The 18971-nt window shown below is 53.3% G+C and overlaps 1 protein-coding gene across 2 annotated transcripts in view; it reads right to left on the bottom strand.

Annotated features, from left to right (window-relative positions):
* HNF4A (hepatocyte nuclear factor 4 alpha) overlaps window positions 1-18546 on the bottom strand; it is a 32950-nt gene extending 14404 nt beyond the window's left edge. The window contains exons 1-6 of one of the 2 annotated variants that reach the window (XM_055545075.1): window positions 18527-18546; window positions 15029-15144; window positions 10630-10804; window positions 9468-9562; window positions 3141-3247; window positions 2103-2258 (exon numbers count right to left, since the gene is read on the bottom strand). In XM_055545075.1, the coding sequence (XP_055401050.1) occupies window positions 2103-2258; window positions 3141-3247; window positions 9468-9562; window positions 10630-10804; window positions 15029-15143 (648 nt within the window). In that variant the 5' untranslated portion in view covers window position 15144; window positions 18527-18546. Of the gene's footprint in view, window positions 1-2102; window positions 2259-3140; window positions 3248-9467; window positions 9563-10629; window positions 10805-15028; window positions 15145-18526 lie in introns of those variants that run through there. The other variant, XM_055545074.1, reaches the window with a different exon arrangement.
* Between the last annotated feature and the right edge of the window lie 425 nt (window positions 18547-18971).

Raw genomic sequence — 18971 nt, 5'->3', positions numbered from 1 at the left:
CTTGCTAAGGACGTGAGGTAGTTCTAAGGTATGGAGGACACCTGGCACATAGGAGGCATTCAATAAGTATTTGTTTGGATGAAAGATGAAGGGACAGGTGAATGGATGAGCCACTCTACTTAACATCCTTCCAGACTGAGCCCCTGTTGCAGCCATGTCCTTACCACGTCTGTGAACCCCCCAAGGTGAAGCCTGGTGAGAATGACAGGAAAAGAGGGGGAATGGCAAGCAGCCTTGAAGGAGGGTGAGAACTCCCTTTCCATGACCAGGACAAAGGAGCCCAAAGCCTGCTGATTATCAAGCACTTCCTACACGCCAGGTACCATGTGGAACTTTTCATCACTTACTCCAGTGTCTTTGCGATTGAGAGAGAGAAGACCTAGAGTCGAGCCCTGTAGCTGTCTTGCTCTGTGACCTTGGGCAAATCGCTCTTTCCCTCCAAGCCTCCATCCCCTTATCCAATGCTACCCAGCTTTCTAGGTTTCAATGGGTCGATGCCCCAAACAAACCAAGAAGCAAACACGCTTGGTTCCTGGGGCCATGTTGACAGACAACATCCCCCAGTTCTCCCAGCTGTGCCCCACCCATCACAGGCAGGATAAGCTCCTTATATACTATGAATGGGGAGCTGGGAACCCTCCTGGCCCTGGGTCCAGCCCCCTAACATGGTTGTTCTGGGGGTGGGCCAGTGGTGGGTGGCGATGTTAATGATTATCCTGTGTTACTGGCCACCCATCACTGCTCTCTGAGAATGCTCTGAGCCCCAGCCAGGGAGGTTTGGGTGGGAAATGGAGGTTAACAATTGCTCAGCTTGGGGGGGAAATCTTGTTGTCCTGCTGAGCCCCTGGGAAGGAACAGGAGGGATTAAACATTAATGGAGCCTCTCCAGCAGAGGGGACCGGGGCCAGAACACAAGGAGCAGGGAAGAAGGCCAGGGCAGCCTGGCCAAGATCCCTGCCTTGTCATCCCTCCCGAAGCAGCGAGGAATCCGTGTGAGAGGGCATCCGATCTACCCCTGTGTGAGGGTGAGGACCAGCCAAGCCAGGGTTTTCACAGCCTGTTTCAGCACGTGATGCAAACGCATTCCAGGAGCGCCTGGGCACCAGAGGACTTTGAGAAGCCCTGGACTTCCCAAGGTTCAACAGCTGCCTTGCCTGAGGACTTCTGAGAAACTTTAAGAGACCGAGACATGTTGCCAATCTTCTGTGCAGAATTGCAAAACAGAGAAGCAAATGTACCAGGAGCCGGTATCTGGAACACTGTCCATTGGTGCCGCCCTGCTTCCATTGGAGCTGAGTCAATGACCCAGTTCAGCCCCTCTTCCCCAAAGAAAGTGTCTGCAGAGGCCTCAGGGCCTCCTGAGCAGGTACTCAGGAACTCGACTGTCCTCAGCGCCCCATCCCTCAGCCCCACTAAGACATTTTTGGTATTCCAAAGAAGGTAGTTTGGGAAATAAAATTGCTGAATGAAAATCCATCTTGGTGGGATACAAGGAAGAAACTGACATTTAGGGAGGCCAGGACTGTGTGGGTGTCCCGTTATACCACTGAGACTTTTCAAATGGTAACGTTCTCCATCCTCCCAACAGCTTTCTGAAGGGGATATTACAATTCATACTTTACAGATGAGCAAACGGAGGCTCAGGGAGAGGAAGTAATTTGTCCAAGATCGCAGAGAGAACCTTTCTTAGAGCCAGGGCTTAGGCCCTGCCCCTGAGCCCCTACCCACATCCTACCTGGGAGAGCTGTCGGGTACAGCAGTGCAGCGGCTATGGGCCTGGACTTTGAAGCCTGCCTGCTTGTTCTAGTTCCGCCTGTGTTGGATACTAGCTGTGTGACCTTGAGCAAGTTATTTAACCTCTCTGTGTCCCCAGTTTCCTCACCTATATGATATGGTCATAATAGCACTTACCTTACCTACGGTTGTCGGAAGGATTAAATGAGCTAATATTTGTAAAGTGATTTAAACAGCCCCATGCACACATGAGCTCTATGTGTTTGTGAAATAAATCGAATCAGCCCAAGGCCATATCCAGGGTAGGGGGTACTGCAGGACCCACCTACCCAGGGCCCGCACTGCCCGCAGACCGTGCCCGCCCTTACCTGGTCATCCAGGGGGAGCTCACAGAAGGCTGGGATGTACTTGGCCCACTCGACGAGCACCAGCAGCTGCTCTTTCATGGACTCACACACATCCGCGATGCTGGCGATCTTCTTTGCCCGAATGTCGCCGTTGATTCCGGAGACAGGGGAGGTGATCTAGGGGGGGCGAAGGAAAATGCTGGGGTGGCTGGGGCCCCCCTCCATATACTCTGTCCCCTGCACAGAGCCCCCACCCACTCAGAGAGCTTCCCTGCCTGGGAAAGAGGAGCTGGACTGTGGGTGCCTTCTCAGCTCTGAAGGAAGCTGGGGAAACCGGAAAGGGAGGATGCCAAGGAGGCAGTTATGGGGGAAGACGGCTCTCTCTGGGCCTTCATCTGCTGCTTGCCCCCTACCTCCTCCTCCACCAGCTCCTTTGAAGCCTAAAAAACCCATTGGCCCTAGAGGAGAAGCAGGGCAAAAGTCCCCATCCTCATCAGAAGGTGTGATACCACTGCCCAGAGAGGTACTGCAACTCGCCTAAGGTCACACAGCAAGGGGGGCTGGCTGAGCCCCAGTGCGCCACAATGTCCACTCCTCTTTTCTCTCAGGGCTAAGCCAATCTCAGAGACTGCTTGGCCTGCACAATGTGGGCCCCACGGTGCCGCTAGGTGCCAGCAGTGGGTTTGTGCTGCACTTAGTCACTCAGTTGTGCTCGACTGTCTGCAACCCCATGGACTGTAGCCCACCAGGCTCCTCTCTCCATGGGAATTCTCCAGGCAAGAGTACTGGAGTGGGTTGCCATCCCCTCCTCCAGGGGATCTTCCCAACCCAGGGATGGAACCCAGGCAACTGTAGGCGGATTCTTTACCGTCTGAGCCACCAGGGTCTGAGTCTTTGCTACTAAACGGGCTGTGTGACCCTGGACTCATTTTCCTTCGTGATGTCCGAGGGCATTCCCGTCTGCTGCTCTAAGGCCCGGGTGGGAAGGAAAGGGGTGGGGCTGAGATTCCTCTTTGGGATGAGGGGGCCCCAGGCGGGTGGGGGAGGCTCCCCTGGTACCTGCTGGGACAGGACCTCAGCCTGCAGGAGCGCGTTGATGGAGGGCAGGCTGCTGTCCTCGTAGCTGGACCGGCGAGTGCTGATCCGGTCCCGTTCATTCTGTACAGCTGTGAGGAGGCAGAGGGAGGTGAGCGGGAGGAAAGGGGTCCCATGCCAGGAGGGGTGGCTGAAGGACAAGGGGAGAGAGGTGAACTCGGAGGGCTGCCCTGCAGGGCTGTCCAGGAACAAAGGGAACGCACTTGGAGGTGGGAGCTGGGGGCGGGAGGGAGAGTGTCCAGGCCACAGAGCCCAGGTCAGTGTGTGGGGATGGGGGCCAATGACTCCTCACCCAGCTTGTGGGAGAACTTTCCCAGAGCCAGCCCTGCTCCTCACACAACAGGGTGGCTTGAGGAGTGATCTGCCTGTCATGGGAGGCATGCAAGGCTGGGATGACTTGGCAGAGGGCTTCAGGCGGGTCTTGAATTTTGAGCAGGAGATCTGTCTCAATGACAGGCTTTCAAGCTGTGTTTTAGAAAAGGGTCCCTTCCTTTCCAGGTGCAAGTGGATAAGACAAGCAAAATGAATTGCTCTGAGTGATGGAGATGGCCCAGGGACGCCTGAGTACAGAGGCAGAAGCCTGGACAAGGGGGTCTGGAGGCCCCATCTGCCCTGGCGTCTGTCATCAGTAGGAAGCACATGTGCTCTAGGCTAACCTTCCCAGAGACAGCTAGCAAAAGCTCTGGCTGCCTCCTGCCCCACCATGGGGCTCCCCTCCCAGGAACTCGGAGATCCAGGGCCTCTGTCCACCCGGGCCCCACACCCCCTTGCATCTCCACTTGGATCAGCCTTGGCCTAAAATGTGGGATGGCCCTTCTGCCTCCCTGACAGGCCCTCGGAACCTGGGAGGCCTTTGTTGAAGCTGTAAGAAGGGAGGATGAGGCTGCAGGAGACCTGGGTTCCAGGTGGGATTCACCGCTCAGTCTCCATGTGCTGGTGGGGGCCACACCCTCTCTCTGGGCCTCAGTTTCCCCATCTACAGCCTTTTCTTTCCCAGACCTGCTCCTCTTGGTCTTTCCCATCTCAGGAACAGGCAGTTTTATTCTTCCTCCCAGCCTGGGGGCCTTGCTGTATGTCTCTTTCTCTCACCACCCCACCACCACCACCACACACACTCCAAATGCTGTCAGTAATCTGTGCAAACCCACCTGCAGCTCTCACTCTGGGCTGGGTCCTGGGGGAGTTCAGACCCTCCTCTCTGGCTGCTTTGTTTCCGGCCTTACCCCTGCAGTCTGTGCACCTCTCGGAAGACAAAGGGATCCCCTGAAACCCGACTCAGGTCACATCCCTCCACTGCAGAAACCCAGGACCTCCCCATCATGCCTGGAGTCAGGTCACCCTTTCTCACAGTGGTCCTATCTCCCCCATCTCACTTTTACTCTATCAAACCTGCCTCCCAGCCGTTCCTGGGACTCACTCAGCCACTCTCCATCAAAGTTTTCGCCACTGCTGTTCCCACTGCCTGGAATTCTCCTCCCACTCACACCCCATCCCCCACAACTAAGCGTCTTCCTCTCCCTTTACTCATGTCTCCTTGCAAGTATCACCTCTCAGAAACACCCTCTCTGACCACCCTGTCTGATGGGGATACCCCTCCTGCAGGTTCTGCCACTTTCTTCTGTTTTATTTTTCTTCTTGGTACTTGTTCTCTGTCCTTTCTTCACTCTCTGTCTCTCTAAGAGAAAGAAAGCTCCAGAAAGCCAGAATATCTTCCTTTTCATCCATTGCTGTAGTCCCAGCAACTAGAACAGAGCCTAGCATGCAGTGGGTGCTCAATAAATATCCGTTGAGTGGCCGAAAGAAGGTGCAGAAGGAGACAAGCTTTGATTCTCGGGTGCAATCTATACCCCATTTCTCAATGGAACGTTGACATTCTTCTCTTCAACTCTTTTGATTTCAAACATTGTTGAAATCAGAGAAGGGAAGTCAGCCAGTGTAGGACTTTCCTGGAAGTCCAGTGGCTAAGACTGCAGTTCCAATGCAGGGGGCATAAGTTCGATCCCTGGTCAGGGAACTAACGATCCCACAAGCCACGTGGTATGGCCAAAAAAATAAAAAATTAGTGTAAAGGGAACCCAGAGTTAGTGGGATCTAACAGAGGTCCCAAGGTAAGAAAACTCCTCTTCTCAGACCCACCACCCTGGATGGGGGGCCAGCTCCCAGTAGCGCTCCCCTGCCTGGGTCCCACCCCGCCTGCGACACCCCTCCACGGCTGCCAGCCCGCACCCACCAGGGCGCCCAGTGGCGGCGGGCCTAGGAAAAGGGCTGCTGTCAGCAGCTGGGGATTGGGCTCCTCAAGGTTAGGCCGGCGTTATCAGTGCCCGGCGCGAGCTCAGTCACGGAATGATGTTTTCCAAATGTTTGCTCAGTATTAGCAGGGTCGGGGACCTAATGTAACTTCTATTGAATATTAACCGGCCCAGGCAGAGGCGGAGAGGACGAGCCTGTCTTCCGAGAGAACCCCTGATTGGGGGTGTGGGGAGGGGGGCTGGGCCGGGGATCCCAGGTAGGGCCCATCCGTGGGCCCCTGGCCTACTGCCAGCTTGTACTTCCTGCATCCCTGGCCCTGATTCCTGGGCTGAATTTCCGAAGCCGGGCGTCAGACATTTGTCCTGGGTCTGACAGCTCAGGCTCAGGTAGGTGTAGGTTTATAGGAAAGAATTTGGGACCTGCCATTGGGCCCACTGGCCCCCAGATTTCTTCCCAGAGTCTCCGTTCTTTAACTCACAAGACTTTGAGATTCAGAGCCCTTCTCTGTGGTTGAGAGGAAGTTTCAGAAGACTTGACCAAATCCAGGTGCCTCCCAAGGCCATCAGTCCTAGTTCTCATCCAGGGAATTTGGTGTCTGCTCAGCTCTGGGGAGCCCGAGGTCTAGTCCTGACTTCCTCTGCCCTTGACCCGATCATATCACCTCTCTGGTCTCAACTTCCCCATCTGTAAAGTGGAAAGATTTGATGACCTCCTATACATCCGACTGGTCTATAAATGCTACATTTACAATCCATGCTTTCTTGTCCTCATGGATAACTTTGGAGTTCTAATTTCTAGATTCTCCTAAGGCCATCGAGGAAGGGAAATAAAAACTGGTCCTAACTCTCCCAGTCCTGGGGCTTCCATTGAGAATCTCTCTTGGCTCTGAGAACCTCCCGCCAAGCCAAGGAGGGGTATTGGGACTGTAAGACTTAGGTAGAGAGAGTGAAACCAGTCAATCCTAAAGGAAATCAACTCTGAATATTCATTGGAAGGACTGATACTGAAGTTCCAATACTTTGGCCACCTGATGCGAAGAGCTGATTTATTGGAAGAGACCCGGATTCTGGGAAAGACTCAGGGCAGGAAGAGAAGGGGATGACAGAGGATGAGATGGTTGGACGGCATCACCAACTCAATGGACATGAGTTTGAGCAAAGCTTCAGGAGATAGTGAAGGACAGGGAAGCCTAGCGTGTTGCAATCCATGGGGTCTCAGGGAGTTGGACATGACTTAACAAATGAACAATAACAACAAGAGCTAGTCATGCCCTTACTTCCCAAACTTGACCTCAGTGGCAGTGGGACACTTTGCTACCCTGGCGTGTTCTCAAAGCAGCTGAGCCCACCGCATGTGTCAGGATCTCCTGGTTAACCCAAGCGTGCAAACCACCACCAGCCTTTACTATAGCCCACACACACTTGCCATTAGCCCATCCTCCTCTCCTCCTGGCATAATGCCACCTTCTCCAAGATAAGAAGCTACTGGCTATTTTCAAGGCTAAGCCAAGGTAGAATGGCTGGGGACTCTCCCTCCCCTGGGCCTGCCGACTCTGCGGCAGTCCAGTGGGAGGACCAGGGAACAAACACACATGTCCTGGTGGGCAGTGTGTACTTGCACAGGTAGATCAGTGGGCGCATAGCAAGACTCACAGAGCTGGAAGGAGGGTTCATTATCCACCCCTGTGATTTTATAGATGTGAACACTGAAGCCCAGATGGGGCAGAAACTTCACTGAAGTAAGTGTGTGATCTGCCACACACATGAAAGTGACTCTGAATGTTTAATAAGAGACATCTCTAAAGACCAGTGAGATGCAGGAACAGGCTACCTACAACCCAGGGAGGTGGCTGTCTGCTCAGGTGAGCTGCCAACCTTTCTCCCTCCCGCCTGTCACAACGCTTGGAATTTTAACACGAGATTCATTCTCTCAAACATAAAATCTTAAGGCTGTCGAGCTGATAGAATCACTGGCTCTTAGAACCCTAAACTGTTTGGCTCTTAGACTGTAGCTCTCAATCTTTTCCTTGCCTCTAGCTATTCACGTGTGTGTGCTCAGTCACGTCCGACTTTGTGACCCCAGGGACTATAAGCTCGCCAGGCTCCTCTGTCCATGGGATTCTCCAAACAAGCATACTGGAATAGGTTGCCATGCCCTCCTCCAAGGGATCTTCCCAACCCAGGGATCGAACCTGGGTCTCCTGCATCTTCTGCATTGCAGGCAGATACTTTACCGCTGAGCTACCAGGAAAGCCCCTAGCTGTTCACACATGCCTCATATTCCCATTCATGACATTTCTTTTATTTATTTCTTTTCTTTTTTTGGTGGCCAGGGCCTGTCGAATGCGGGATAGTGGTTGCCCAACGAGGGATTGAACCCTCACTTCCTGCAGTGGAAGCACAGAGTCTTAACCACTAGACAGCCAGGAAAGTCCCTCATTCATAACATTTCTCATTCGACAAAGTTGTGCTCAAGTTCAAGGTAAGAGTGGTGCAATCCCATTGAAAACTGGGTGGGGGAGAGATGGGGGGCATCTGTCCTTTGAAAAAGGTTCTCCTTGCTCTTGAGAACCACTGAGGTCCAGATGAGAGAATCGTGGTGTAACCATCATGGTGTGTTCCTGAGGGTCATAGCCCAGGTTTCACAGCAGGGGTCATAAACTCTCAGGGCCCTATAGGGATGAGACCCAGAGGATATTCCCCAGGAGGCGGGCAGAGAAACAGGGGCTCAGAGGCAGAGTCAGGGAGGGTAGACTGCCAAAGCCAAGTTCCCCCTCTTCCCAGTTGGCCGGGAGAAGGCTGGGTCCCAGGATCCTGCTGGGGGTGGGGTGGGGCAGGTGTGTGTTTGTGCAGAACTAGACCAAGGGTTTTGGTTAGTGTGCCGCAGCTGCGGGCTGGAAGTGAAGGTCTGGGAGCCAGTCTCAGGGCTGGGAAAGGTGCATTGAGCAGAGAAGGAGACAGAGAGATTTGAAAATGGGCTCAAGTTACTCAGAGAAGCAGTTGAAAGATGTTTGTTTCCTGAGCGTGGGCTAGAAAACTTTCAAACGTTCCTAGAGCCCGGAGGGCATAGCAGGCAGCATCGAGGTTATCACCCAAACTGCATTGAGCTCAAGACCAAAGCTCGGGGTTCACACCTCAGAGCTTGCTTCAACCAACTGGGGGGGCCTTGGGCAAGTTGTTGACCCATTCTGGGCCTCAGTTCCCTTGTCTATGAAAAAGCTAGGGTGATAATAGTGCCCCACAGGGCTGTCATGATAATGAAAGAACTATCAGTTGTGGGAAAGCCCAGCCAGGTGGAAAAGCCCAGCTTCTGGTGGCAGGAGACACCTTAATAAATGTGCCCCAGCACTCCCAGCCTCCTCCACCCAGAACGAGTCTGATGCCTTGTTCCCTTTCTCTAGAGCCTGAGGACGCTGCCTCATCTGATACCCAAGAACAAAGACTAAGGAACTGAGGCACTTGACCCTGAAACAGGAAGATGGGAGACAGAGCCCCGCCCCATACCCATTCACATTTGCTGAGTCTAGTCGTGGGGCCATGGAAGTTCGTCATGCCATTCTCTACGTTTTTCCTGATGCTTGAAATAGTATATTAAGCAAAAACACCCAAGGACTTCCGGGGTGGTCCAGTGGTTAAGACTTTGTGTCTCCACTGCAAGGGGTGTGGGTTCAATCCCTGGTCAAGGAACTAAGATTCACATGCCCAGGAGTGCAGCCAAAACATGAAAAAATAAAATCACATTAAAAAAAAAAAAGAAAACACACCCAACCTGGCTGCCTTGCGGTGGTGAAGGCAGGCAGGGGTGGTGGCGCTGGGAACCCGAGTAGCTGAAAGTAGGAGCTTATCTCTCGGAATCTTTCTCAAGACCAAGCCCAGCCCCTCCCTATGGTCAGATCTTCAGGCCCTCCCTCCTCTCAGCCATTAGCCAGTCACCCTGGGGCCTGTCACCGAGTCATAAAGTTGTGGCCGCAGTTGTAAATGGCCGTCAGGAGCTTGTAGGCGCGGGTGGGGCAGGGGGCGGAAGGCGGGGGCCGAGGCTCACCTTCCTTCTTCATGCCAGCCCGGAAGCACTTCTTGAGCCTGCAGTAGCGGCACTGGTTCCTCTTGTCTTTGTCCACCACGCACTGCCGGCTAAACCTGGGGAGGGCTTGGGGTGGTTGGAGGAAGAAAGGACAGCCCTTCTCCCCTCAAGGCTCAACTAGGATCCTGGCCATCTGGTTGACCTCCAGGCTCCTTGCTCAAACCTTTCATCCCAGGAGTCCTCCGGCTAACCAACCAGGAGCTGGAAAGGCCCTGTGGACTCTCTGAGAGCCCAACCCTGTCCCCCTAAACATGAGGAAACTGAGGCTCAGAGAGCGAACACGTGGCCTCAGATCACTCAGCTATGAGTAGAAGGCACTGCTATTTCCCACGTATCTTATTAAAAGCCCAGAGCAGGCTACTGGCTGTGAATCAGTTTCAGTACTTGGTCCACATAAGCCGCTTTCTGGAGGGGGATATGGAGTAGAGGCAGGCAGGCGCCACCGTGGTTCTGGGTGGTGCCCTGGCAACCCCGGGCTTGCCGTTGATTCAAGCTGGGTGACCTTGGGCAAATTCCCAGTCCTCTCCAAGCCACAGCTTCCTCATCTATAAAATGAGATAATAATAGTAACCTCTGCAGAGGGGTGTTGACAGGTGAAAATGAGATAATTACCCAAATGGGGCTCAGTGCAGTGTCTGTTCACAGTAAGAGCTTGTAACTACAGCTGCTATTATTTTATTATTGTTGTTACCCAGAAGGGGAGATGCTTCTGAAGGAGGACTCTCCAAGGCCTTGAGAGAGGTGGAAAGGCCTGGGGCCAACCCCCGATCCACCCCAGAAAAAGCGCCAGGTTGGGGGATGGGCCTCACCCTCTGTGGTTTCAGAGGAGACTTGATCCTAAGCCTCAGAGGTGCCCATTTGCTAAATGTGAAAAATCACGATGAGCTTCTGGGAGCGGTTAATACAGGCAAAAACTTAGTATGGTTCTCAGCACATAGTAAGTGTTCAATAAAGGGATGTCTAAAATAGACACTCCCATCTGATCTGCTAGGGCAAAGAAATTAGAGGCTTGAAGGCCTTGAAGGGCAGAAGGCTCCGAGACCTACCCAGGGAGAAGACAGACCCGGGGGAACATCAGGTGAAGGGCACCCATTTCCCAGATGTAGAAATCAAGGTTCGTCACCTGCAGGAGTACATGTGGTTCTTCCTCACACTTCTCCGGAAAAAGCCCTTGCAGCCGTCACAGCTCGAGGCACCGTAGTGTTTGCCCGTGGCCCGGTCCCCGCAGATGGCGCACAGGGCGCTGACACCCAGGCTGTTGGGTGCGTTGAGGTTGGCACCCTCTGATGGGGATGTGTCTGCGCCAGAAAAGCAAAGAGTGAGGATGCAGGAGGGGCAGGAAGTCACCTCTCAGAGGCCCTGCTCTCTTGGTGGTTTATATTCAGAAAAGGATGTGAGCCTTGTAGGGATCTTTCCAGGGCTTCAGCCTCAGCTAGACCCAGGTGCTACTGACGCCCCTGAAAGAACTTGGGCCAGTTCCTTGCTGTTTTGGAACCCCCATTCTGCATCCGTAACTTGGGGAGAGTTGTGACACTGACTTCGTAGAGTTGTTTAACAAGGGTCTGCTCCTCCCCGTGGTGGCGATCGCCAGCCTCAGCTTTCTCTGGGAAGGAATGAAGAAACTGGCTGTTTCCTAGGATGCGTCCAACAGTTGTGGACCCTGATTAGCTGGGCAGAGGGAGCTATGAGAGGGGCAAATATTCCCCCATCATCTCCAGAACCAAGTCCTATTTCTCAGAGTGGCCAAGGCTGGGTGAGTCTGAGCTTGGTGCTCAGGGGCCTTGCAAATTCTGCAAGGAAACAGGAAGATATACATCAAGGACAGTGGCTCGTTTGCCCTCCTGGGAGGATCACAGCAAGGATCTGGGCACCCCATAGCAAAAGCTACTGCATTGGGACTTCCCTGGTGGTCCAGTGGTTAAGACTACACACTTTCAGTGCAAGGGGAGTGGGTTTGAGCCCTGGTCAGGGAAGTAAGATTCCCACATACCGTGGGGCAAAAACACAAAACTGCTGCATCTATGTGAGGAGGGGGATAAGAGGTAGGTGGCTGTGGTCTCGGTGACTAGTGCTGCCTCTTAAGTTGTCTGTGACCTTGGGCAAGTTCCTTTTCCTTGCTTCAGTTTCCCCTGGGCTTCAGTTTCCCTAATTGCAAAAGAGGGCAGATTGACTGGTTCAGTCATTTTCAATTTCATCTTATATTTCCATAGCTGAACCCTCGTTTTTGTAAGCAACTCTTCCACCGAGGATAGCCCTCTTACAGAAGATGACACTGTGAACCATTTCCCCAGAAAAATGCTTGCAGACACATACCACACAAAGTCACACACACACACACACACACACACACATGTTTTCACCCTGAATCCGATCTTGGGCTCCTAGGGAACATCTAGCTAAGCACTGGACAGGGCTATAGTGCTGTGGTTATGAGCATAACCTCTCTAGCCGTTCTGCCCAGTTTAAATCCGAGCCTGCCCACTTCTTAGCCATGGGACCTTGGCCACATTAATGTATTTCTCAGTGCCTTCGTTTCCTCACTTGTGAAATGCTGCTGCTGCTGCTGCTAAGTCGCTTCAGTCATGTCCTACTCTGTGCGACCCCATAGATGGCAGCCCACAAGGCTCCCCCGTCACTGGGATTCTCCAGGGAGTGGGTTGCCATTGCCTTCTCCGCCTGTGAAATGGGGCACATAATAATCTCTAGGACTGTTATGAAGGTTCAGTGAATCAATATATGTGAAGTGCTTGGCAGGTAAGAAGCACTTTATCAGTGTTTGTAAAATAAAAACTTTTCTGCAGAAGACGACTCGGGGAGCAGATGATTTCCAGCCTCTGTGCACAAGCGGACACGCTGCTACATCTCATTTCTGTCATGTCCTGGCTGAACATCTCGTCGCCTTTGAGGGTGCCCAGGAGTACGGCCCCTCCACTTGGTGAATTATTCCTGGAGATGAGGATAATTGTTAAGCTGCATTGGTGCCCTTTCTCCTCCAGCCTTGCCTCCTCCAACCACCGGGAGAGCTGACCCCACAACTCAGGCGGAGACTGGGGGAAGGGCTCACACATCCTGGGAAGGATAGGCTGGGTGCTGCCAAGTAGCTCATCCTACTCCCCAGGGTCAGGTGATGGTGCCCATTCTCCAGGTGAGAACATCAAGGTTCAGAAAGGACAGGACCTGCCCAGAGTCACCACACTGCTGCTAAGTAGAGGAGTCGGATTTATGGTCCAGGCTGCAGGCTGGTGCTGATCTGGCCACTGCTGTCCTGTTGGGGTGTCCGCTGGAGCCTCTGATAAACAAGCACCCCCTGCTCCTTCTGAATCAGGGATGGGAGGTGGGTAGGGAGTTTGGAACCTTCGAGCTACCAACCCAGCACATATGCAAAACATCGCCCCAACTTTCTGGCCCACTTCAAACTCCAGTGGGGAATGTAGACCGTTCTTAAAGATGCTCAGAGTTCCTGACCTGACTCATAGAGGGCGCAGGACCAGTTACCAGTGCTAAGCCCTCAGGTGCCTTATCGCATGGGATCCTCTGGTTAGCCCTGGGAGGCAGGCACTATGATTTATTCCCATTTTACAGATGAGAAAACTGAGGCTCAGAGAGGAAAATGGCTTCACAAGTTTACACTGGTAGGAAGGATGGATGCCAGAATTTGAGCCCTGATCTTTCTGGCTCCAGAGCTAGATTTGTCCTGTCTTTAGGACATCCTGTAAGGAGCTTAGCTCCTGCCTTGGGAACACACACTTCCTGGGAGCAGGAGGCGCCCACTGTGAAGGGGTGATGGGGGCAGTCCAGGGCTAGATGGTGGTCAGGTGTCTCACATGCTGTCTCTCTGGGGTCACACACACACCGCCGAGGGCAGCAGCTTCTTGTTTACCGTTTCCTACATGTTTTCCCCTCAGCTCCCTCACGTGATTCCTGGACACTCCTGAAAGCCAGCAGGCCTGGAATGACTAAGCCCATTTTGCAGAAGGAGCCAGGAGAGGGGAGGTGACATGCCCAAGATCACACAGTGAGTGAATGGCAGGCGGAGGCGAGCAAATGGTGAGACTGACCACAGATCATGCCCACTGACCATGGGCAGGGCAAATACCTCTCTCTGGCTGAGCTGAGCTGACTCAAGTGCTACAGAGCTTGGCTAAAGCTGCAGAGCTGTGGAAAGAAGGCAGGTGGGCTGCCCCCCTCCTCTGAGGCTGGCCTGCGACTGGTCAGGTCCCCGCATCCTGGGTTCCAAGCCTCCTCCCTTCCCCCACCTCCTTGTGGAGGAGAACTCCCCCCACCCCTTCAGATGTGCTCTCAGTGATAACGGGAGCAGATGTACAAACCTGGGGAGACACACGGGCAACGCAATCTGGTCTGAGACAAATGGACGTGTTGCTGAGGTGACTTGCGTGTGTGAATGGCAATGGGATATCACATGAGTGCTGGAGAGAGCTGACCCCCCAGGATGGGGGTGTGCACACGTACACAAGCAGGTACAAACAGGGACACGGGACAGGATGCCCAAACTGGACGTACGTCCGGGAGACCCAGGACACACAAACCAATCCACGTCCAGAGCTCACATGTGCAAACGTCCATGGACACACGTACACACACTCATCACTGCTTACTGTACACACTCATTGCCGCTTACCATACACACACTCATTGCCACTTACGGACATCAGCAAGATAAACACAGATATCCCTAGAGATAACAACAAACACGGACCCACTCAGAGAAGAAATGTAACTAGAAATAGACGCAGAACACATGCACACACAGACCAGTGAACGCAAACATGCAAATGGGTTCCTGCAGACATACATTTGCAACAAAGTCCACCACTTGCCCACGTGTGTACATGGAAATTCAAGCACCCATGCCAACAGGAGGTTACAATCACACACCAGTGTGCTTGTGCGTGTGCACCAATGTGCTTGTGTGTGTGTGCACATACACACACACAAACACACAATGAGCGTGTGCATGCGCACCGTTGATCCCCGTCTCATTTAGCAAAACCTCCCTGAGAACTCCATTTTCTCCCCAGGAAAGTCCCAAAGACACCCTGAAACATAGTCATGTCTCCATCCACCGTCTCCGGGGACAGGACATAACCTTTCCATCTCTCTGAACTTCAGCCCAAGGGGTTCAAGCAGGGGTCATGATGGGCCCAATGACTGGGGCTGGACGCCGAGAGGACACTCACCATGAAGTCCCCGCTCCCGGTGACACGCTGCACAGCGACAGCTTTGGTCACAGGGACCACAAGGGCCTGGCAGGAACACCCAGGCCCTACTTTTGTTGCAGATTGGCCCTGGCAGACCCCCCCCCCCCGCCACCCCGAAGGCTTCTGGTCACTGTACCTGGGCACATCAACTTCACCTGGCAACACCTGTGCCCTCACCTACAGGACCACAGTGCTCGCCTACCACTCTCCCTCCAGCCCCAAACCCAGTGCGGCAGACTCGCTCCAGTACCTGGGTACACCTGCCCCCACCTGGCACACCTGGGCACACCTGCCCCCACCTACCATTGCCCATCGTCAACACCTGCACATTCTCAAACTCCAGGGTGGTGTAGGCTGGGTCCAACGCGGCACTGTAGTCGGCCATGTCCATGTCGACGAGGGTTTTGGAGAGGCGCATCCTCCCTCTCCCCGCCTCGGCCGCCTGCCCTGCCCAGGATGCCCACCCCGAAGGCTCTGGGCCGAGCCCCTGCCTCCGCGCTCCGCCCTCCCGCCGCCTCCTCCCAGCCGCCCTCTCTGCCTTCCTGCGTTTCAAACCGTCCTCTGGGAGGGTCTGCCGGGAGTCTGGGCCTAGCCTCTGCGCAGGGGTGGAGGCTCTGCTGGGGAGGGGTGGGGGTTAATGGTTAATCGGCTCCCCCCTGGTGGACCGGCTGGGCAGGGCCCCAGGGATTTGGCTGTCTGTTGGTTTCTGGTTGACACCAGGGTTTTCTTACAACAGATGGGGGGGCCCTAACGCCCCAATACCGTGTTACCAGTCCTGTGAGACGACAGACACACGCTGCCTCTCCAGCACTCACTGGACCCTGACTCAGCCACCCTCCGAGTCACTGTCACCCCGAGTCATGCTGATACTGACATGCTCACATGCACCCCCAGACACTGACAGCCCACCTCCAAGACGCCCTAACTCAGGAACTTCCCAAATCATTGACCTCGACCCTCAGTGCTCTTGCAGAGATAACGCCGCCTCATGGCTCATGAGTTAGAAGCGTCGGTCCCAGGCCCCACACACCAGTCTTCTAGATCCTCGTTCTAGGAGGCCCCTTCCGGTTTCCTTCCTTCCCTAGGGGCAGGAAGAGGCCCAGACTCCTGTCTAGGTCCCCTCCCCTGCTCCCCAGGACCCCACTCTGGGCACCACCAGCCCCCGCAGCGCCCAGATGCTCAGGCCCAGACAGACTCTATCACCCCTTCCCTTGTCACCTCCTCCAGCTCCCCCACCTCCACCCCGTGCCTCCCCCACCCCCCAGGGAAGAAGGGAGGCTTATAGCCCCTTAAACCCGGATTAACATTCAGGCGCCTACCACCCACTAATCATGACTCTGGGTAAATGATTCTCCTCTCTGAGCCTCAGTTTCCTCTTCTAGAAAAATGCACAACCAACTTCAAAGGGTGGTCCGAGTATTAAATGAGTTGGTGTTAGGCAAACACCAAGCAAGCGTCCATTTCCCTCCACCCCCACCCTCTTGGCCTCCCTTTCGTATGTCCCTTGTCTGTCTCCTCCCTCCAGAGTGGGCTTCGTGGGCAAGCCACCTGAACAGTGCACCCGGGCAAAGGAGCTCCACTTTCAGGCTCCCGTGTTTGGTTTCGTGCTCGGCTATTCTGAACAAGGGGCCTGCATTTTTGTTCAGGACCGGGCCCTGCTAATCTTGTGGCCTTCAATTCACAGCTAACGTTTTTCTTCTCATCCCCTTCGGCCCTCACTGCCCGCTATACAGACAGGGGCAAGAGCTCCCGATCTAGCTGGGCAGATAAGGTCCCGAGGTAGAGGGGGAAAGTGCAGGTCTGGGGAGAAGGACCTACGATTCTGGAGGCCTGGGAGCTTGTCCTCCTTTGTTGGCAGGAAGGGCCAGGCAGAGGGATTTGGTAATAAGGGCAAGGGTGGGTGAATTAGTGAAAGAGGGCATTTATGAGTGAGTGGGTGGGTGAATTAATGAAGGAGTGAATTAACGAGTGGGTGAGGGACTTCCCTGGTGGTCCAGTGGTTAAAAATCCACCTTGCAAAGCAGGAGACTCAGGCTCAAGCCCCGCTTGGGGCACTAAAATCCCACATGCTTCGAGGCAACTAAGCCTGCGCCTGAACTACTGAGTCTGAGTGCCACGACTAGAGAGCCCATGCGCCATCACAGAAGATCCTGCTGATGCAACTAAGACGCACTGCAGCTAAATCAATAAATATAAAAAAAAAGAAAGAGTGGGTGAATTACAGACAGGGTATTAATACGTGAATGAGTGAATTGATGAGTGGGTGAATTACTGAAAGACTGAAATGAATCAGCGAGTGAAATGGTGGATTAGTGAGCAAAGGACTGAATGAGTGGAAAGGTGAGTGAATTAATGAATGGGCACACTGGAGGGAGAGGCGGCTTGCGTTTGAGGGGTGTGTAGAAGCATCCTCCTCACATTCTTCCAACTATTAGAAGCCCTTTTTCGGGCTTGTGTAAGCCTTGTTCTCCTCCCTCCATTTTCCCCCTGGAGCTTAGATAATTAGGGTGGGAAGTTGGGGGCAGCAATTGTTCTGGAGAAGAGAGGCTGGATTTGGCGTTTAGGAGGCCAGATTTATGGCTTTCCTGGTGCCTCAGACAGTAAAGAATCTGCCTGCCATGTGGGAGACCTGGGTTCGATCCCTGTGTGGGGAAGATCCCCTGGAGAAGGGAATGGCAACCCACTCCAGTATTCTTGTCTGGAGAATCCCATTGATGGCAGAGCCTGGTGATTTACGGACTAGCTCTGTCACTATTCGGATAACTTTGCTTAAATCATGTCTCTCTAAGGGCCTCAACTTTCCCATCTGTAAAGTGGGGTGAAGATGCTGGCCCAGTTGTTTGTTGATAAGTACAAGACCTTGAGGGAGGGAAGGAGGGACAGAGATTCCAAAAGGGCTGAAGGAAAAGACTTCAGCTTCTGGTGGACTCCTCCCATGTTCCTCCAAGGACATCTGAGCCTGGTTCCAAGAGCCTTGGGCAGGAGACCCAACTAAGGGATAAACGTGGAGGAGAAGGAGGGACAGCGCTGGGAGGGACTACCTACGGCTGATTCCAGGTCTTGTCACCGGTCTAACACCTCTGACACAGACCGTACACAGCTACTCCTCTCAAAAACCTTCACACAGGGCGTCTCATCCAGTCTAAGGGGAGCAGTTCCCTATTTCCAAAAGTAGGCTGGGATCGCTGGAATGTCAAAGTTTAATCCGTAATAAAAATAACAAATCTTTGATCTTGATAGGCAGCATCTTAGATTAAATTAAATAAAGTCTATAATCAATAGAGTCAGCCATGCCACATGCAAGAGCTCCCAGGTGGGCAGCCTGCACACCGTAAGTTACTTCATACACAGGGACACAGATGCTTTACTAAACACACAACACAGGTGATCCACTGACTGAGGTACATTCCAGAAAATGATTTCATACCCATCCATGTCCCACCAATCACGACCTACCACATAAGTAAATCCACGCACCCATGAACTGGAATTTGCATAATCTATTACATACCCGATTCACCCCATCCTTGAAAAGGTGAAAGTGAAAGTCACTCAGTCGTGTCCGAGTCTTTGTGACCCCATGGACTATATAGCCCATGGAATTCTCCAGGCCAGAATCATTGCAGGCAGATTCTTTACTAGCTGAGCCACCAGGGAAGCCCAAGAATACTGGAGTGGGGAGCCTATCCCTTCTCCAGTGGATCTCCTTGACCCAGAAATCAAAGTGGAGTCTCCTGCATCGCAGGTAGATTCTTTACCAGCTGAGCTACCAGGAAACCCCATCCTTAGCTGTTCCCAAACAATATCTTCTAGATACACATCCCTCATATAAACAACTGGCCACCTCTAAGATCTACCAACTCTGTGGTCTTGGGCAAGTCATTATTTCCAAGCCTCAGTTTCTCCTCCTGTAAAATGGGCCAAACTTGAAATTTGTTGTGAAGATGAGACGGGATAATACTATAAAGTTCTTAGTCCTTCCCTCACCCCCACCCCACCCCTAAAGGATAAACCGTGGACCTTGAAATCAGAAAGAGCTGGGTCAAAAGTCAGGCACTGCCGCAGCCATGCCGCACCGAAGAACGAAGCTCTCACGTGCCACCACTAAGACTGGGCAGAGCCAAACAAAAACAAAAACAAAACACTCAGGCACTGCCAACTTCCCAAACTCTGCGACCTCGGGTTCCAGCTTTCTCAACCTTATTTTTGGCACCAGATGGCTTGTACCTTTTCCCTGGGGGATGGT

The sequence above is a fragment of the Bubalus kerabau genome, chromosome 13 (assembly GCF_029407905.1).
Source record: "Bubalus kerabau isolate K-KA32 ecotype Philippines breed swamp buffalo chromosome 13, PCC_UOA_SB_1v2, whole genome shotgun sequence".
NCBI lineage: Eukaryota > Metazoa > Chordata > Mammalia > Artiodactyla > Bovidae > Bubalus > Bubalus kerabau.
This window is presented reverse-complemented; position numbering and strand designations above follow the sequence as displayed.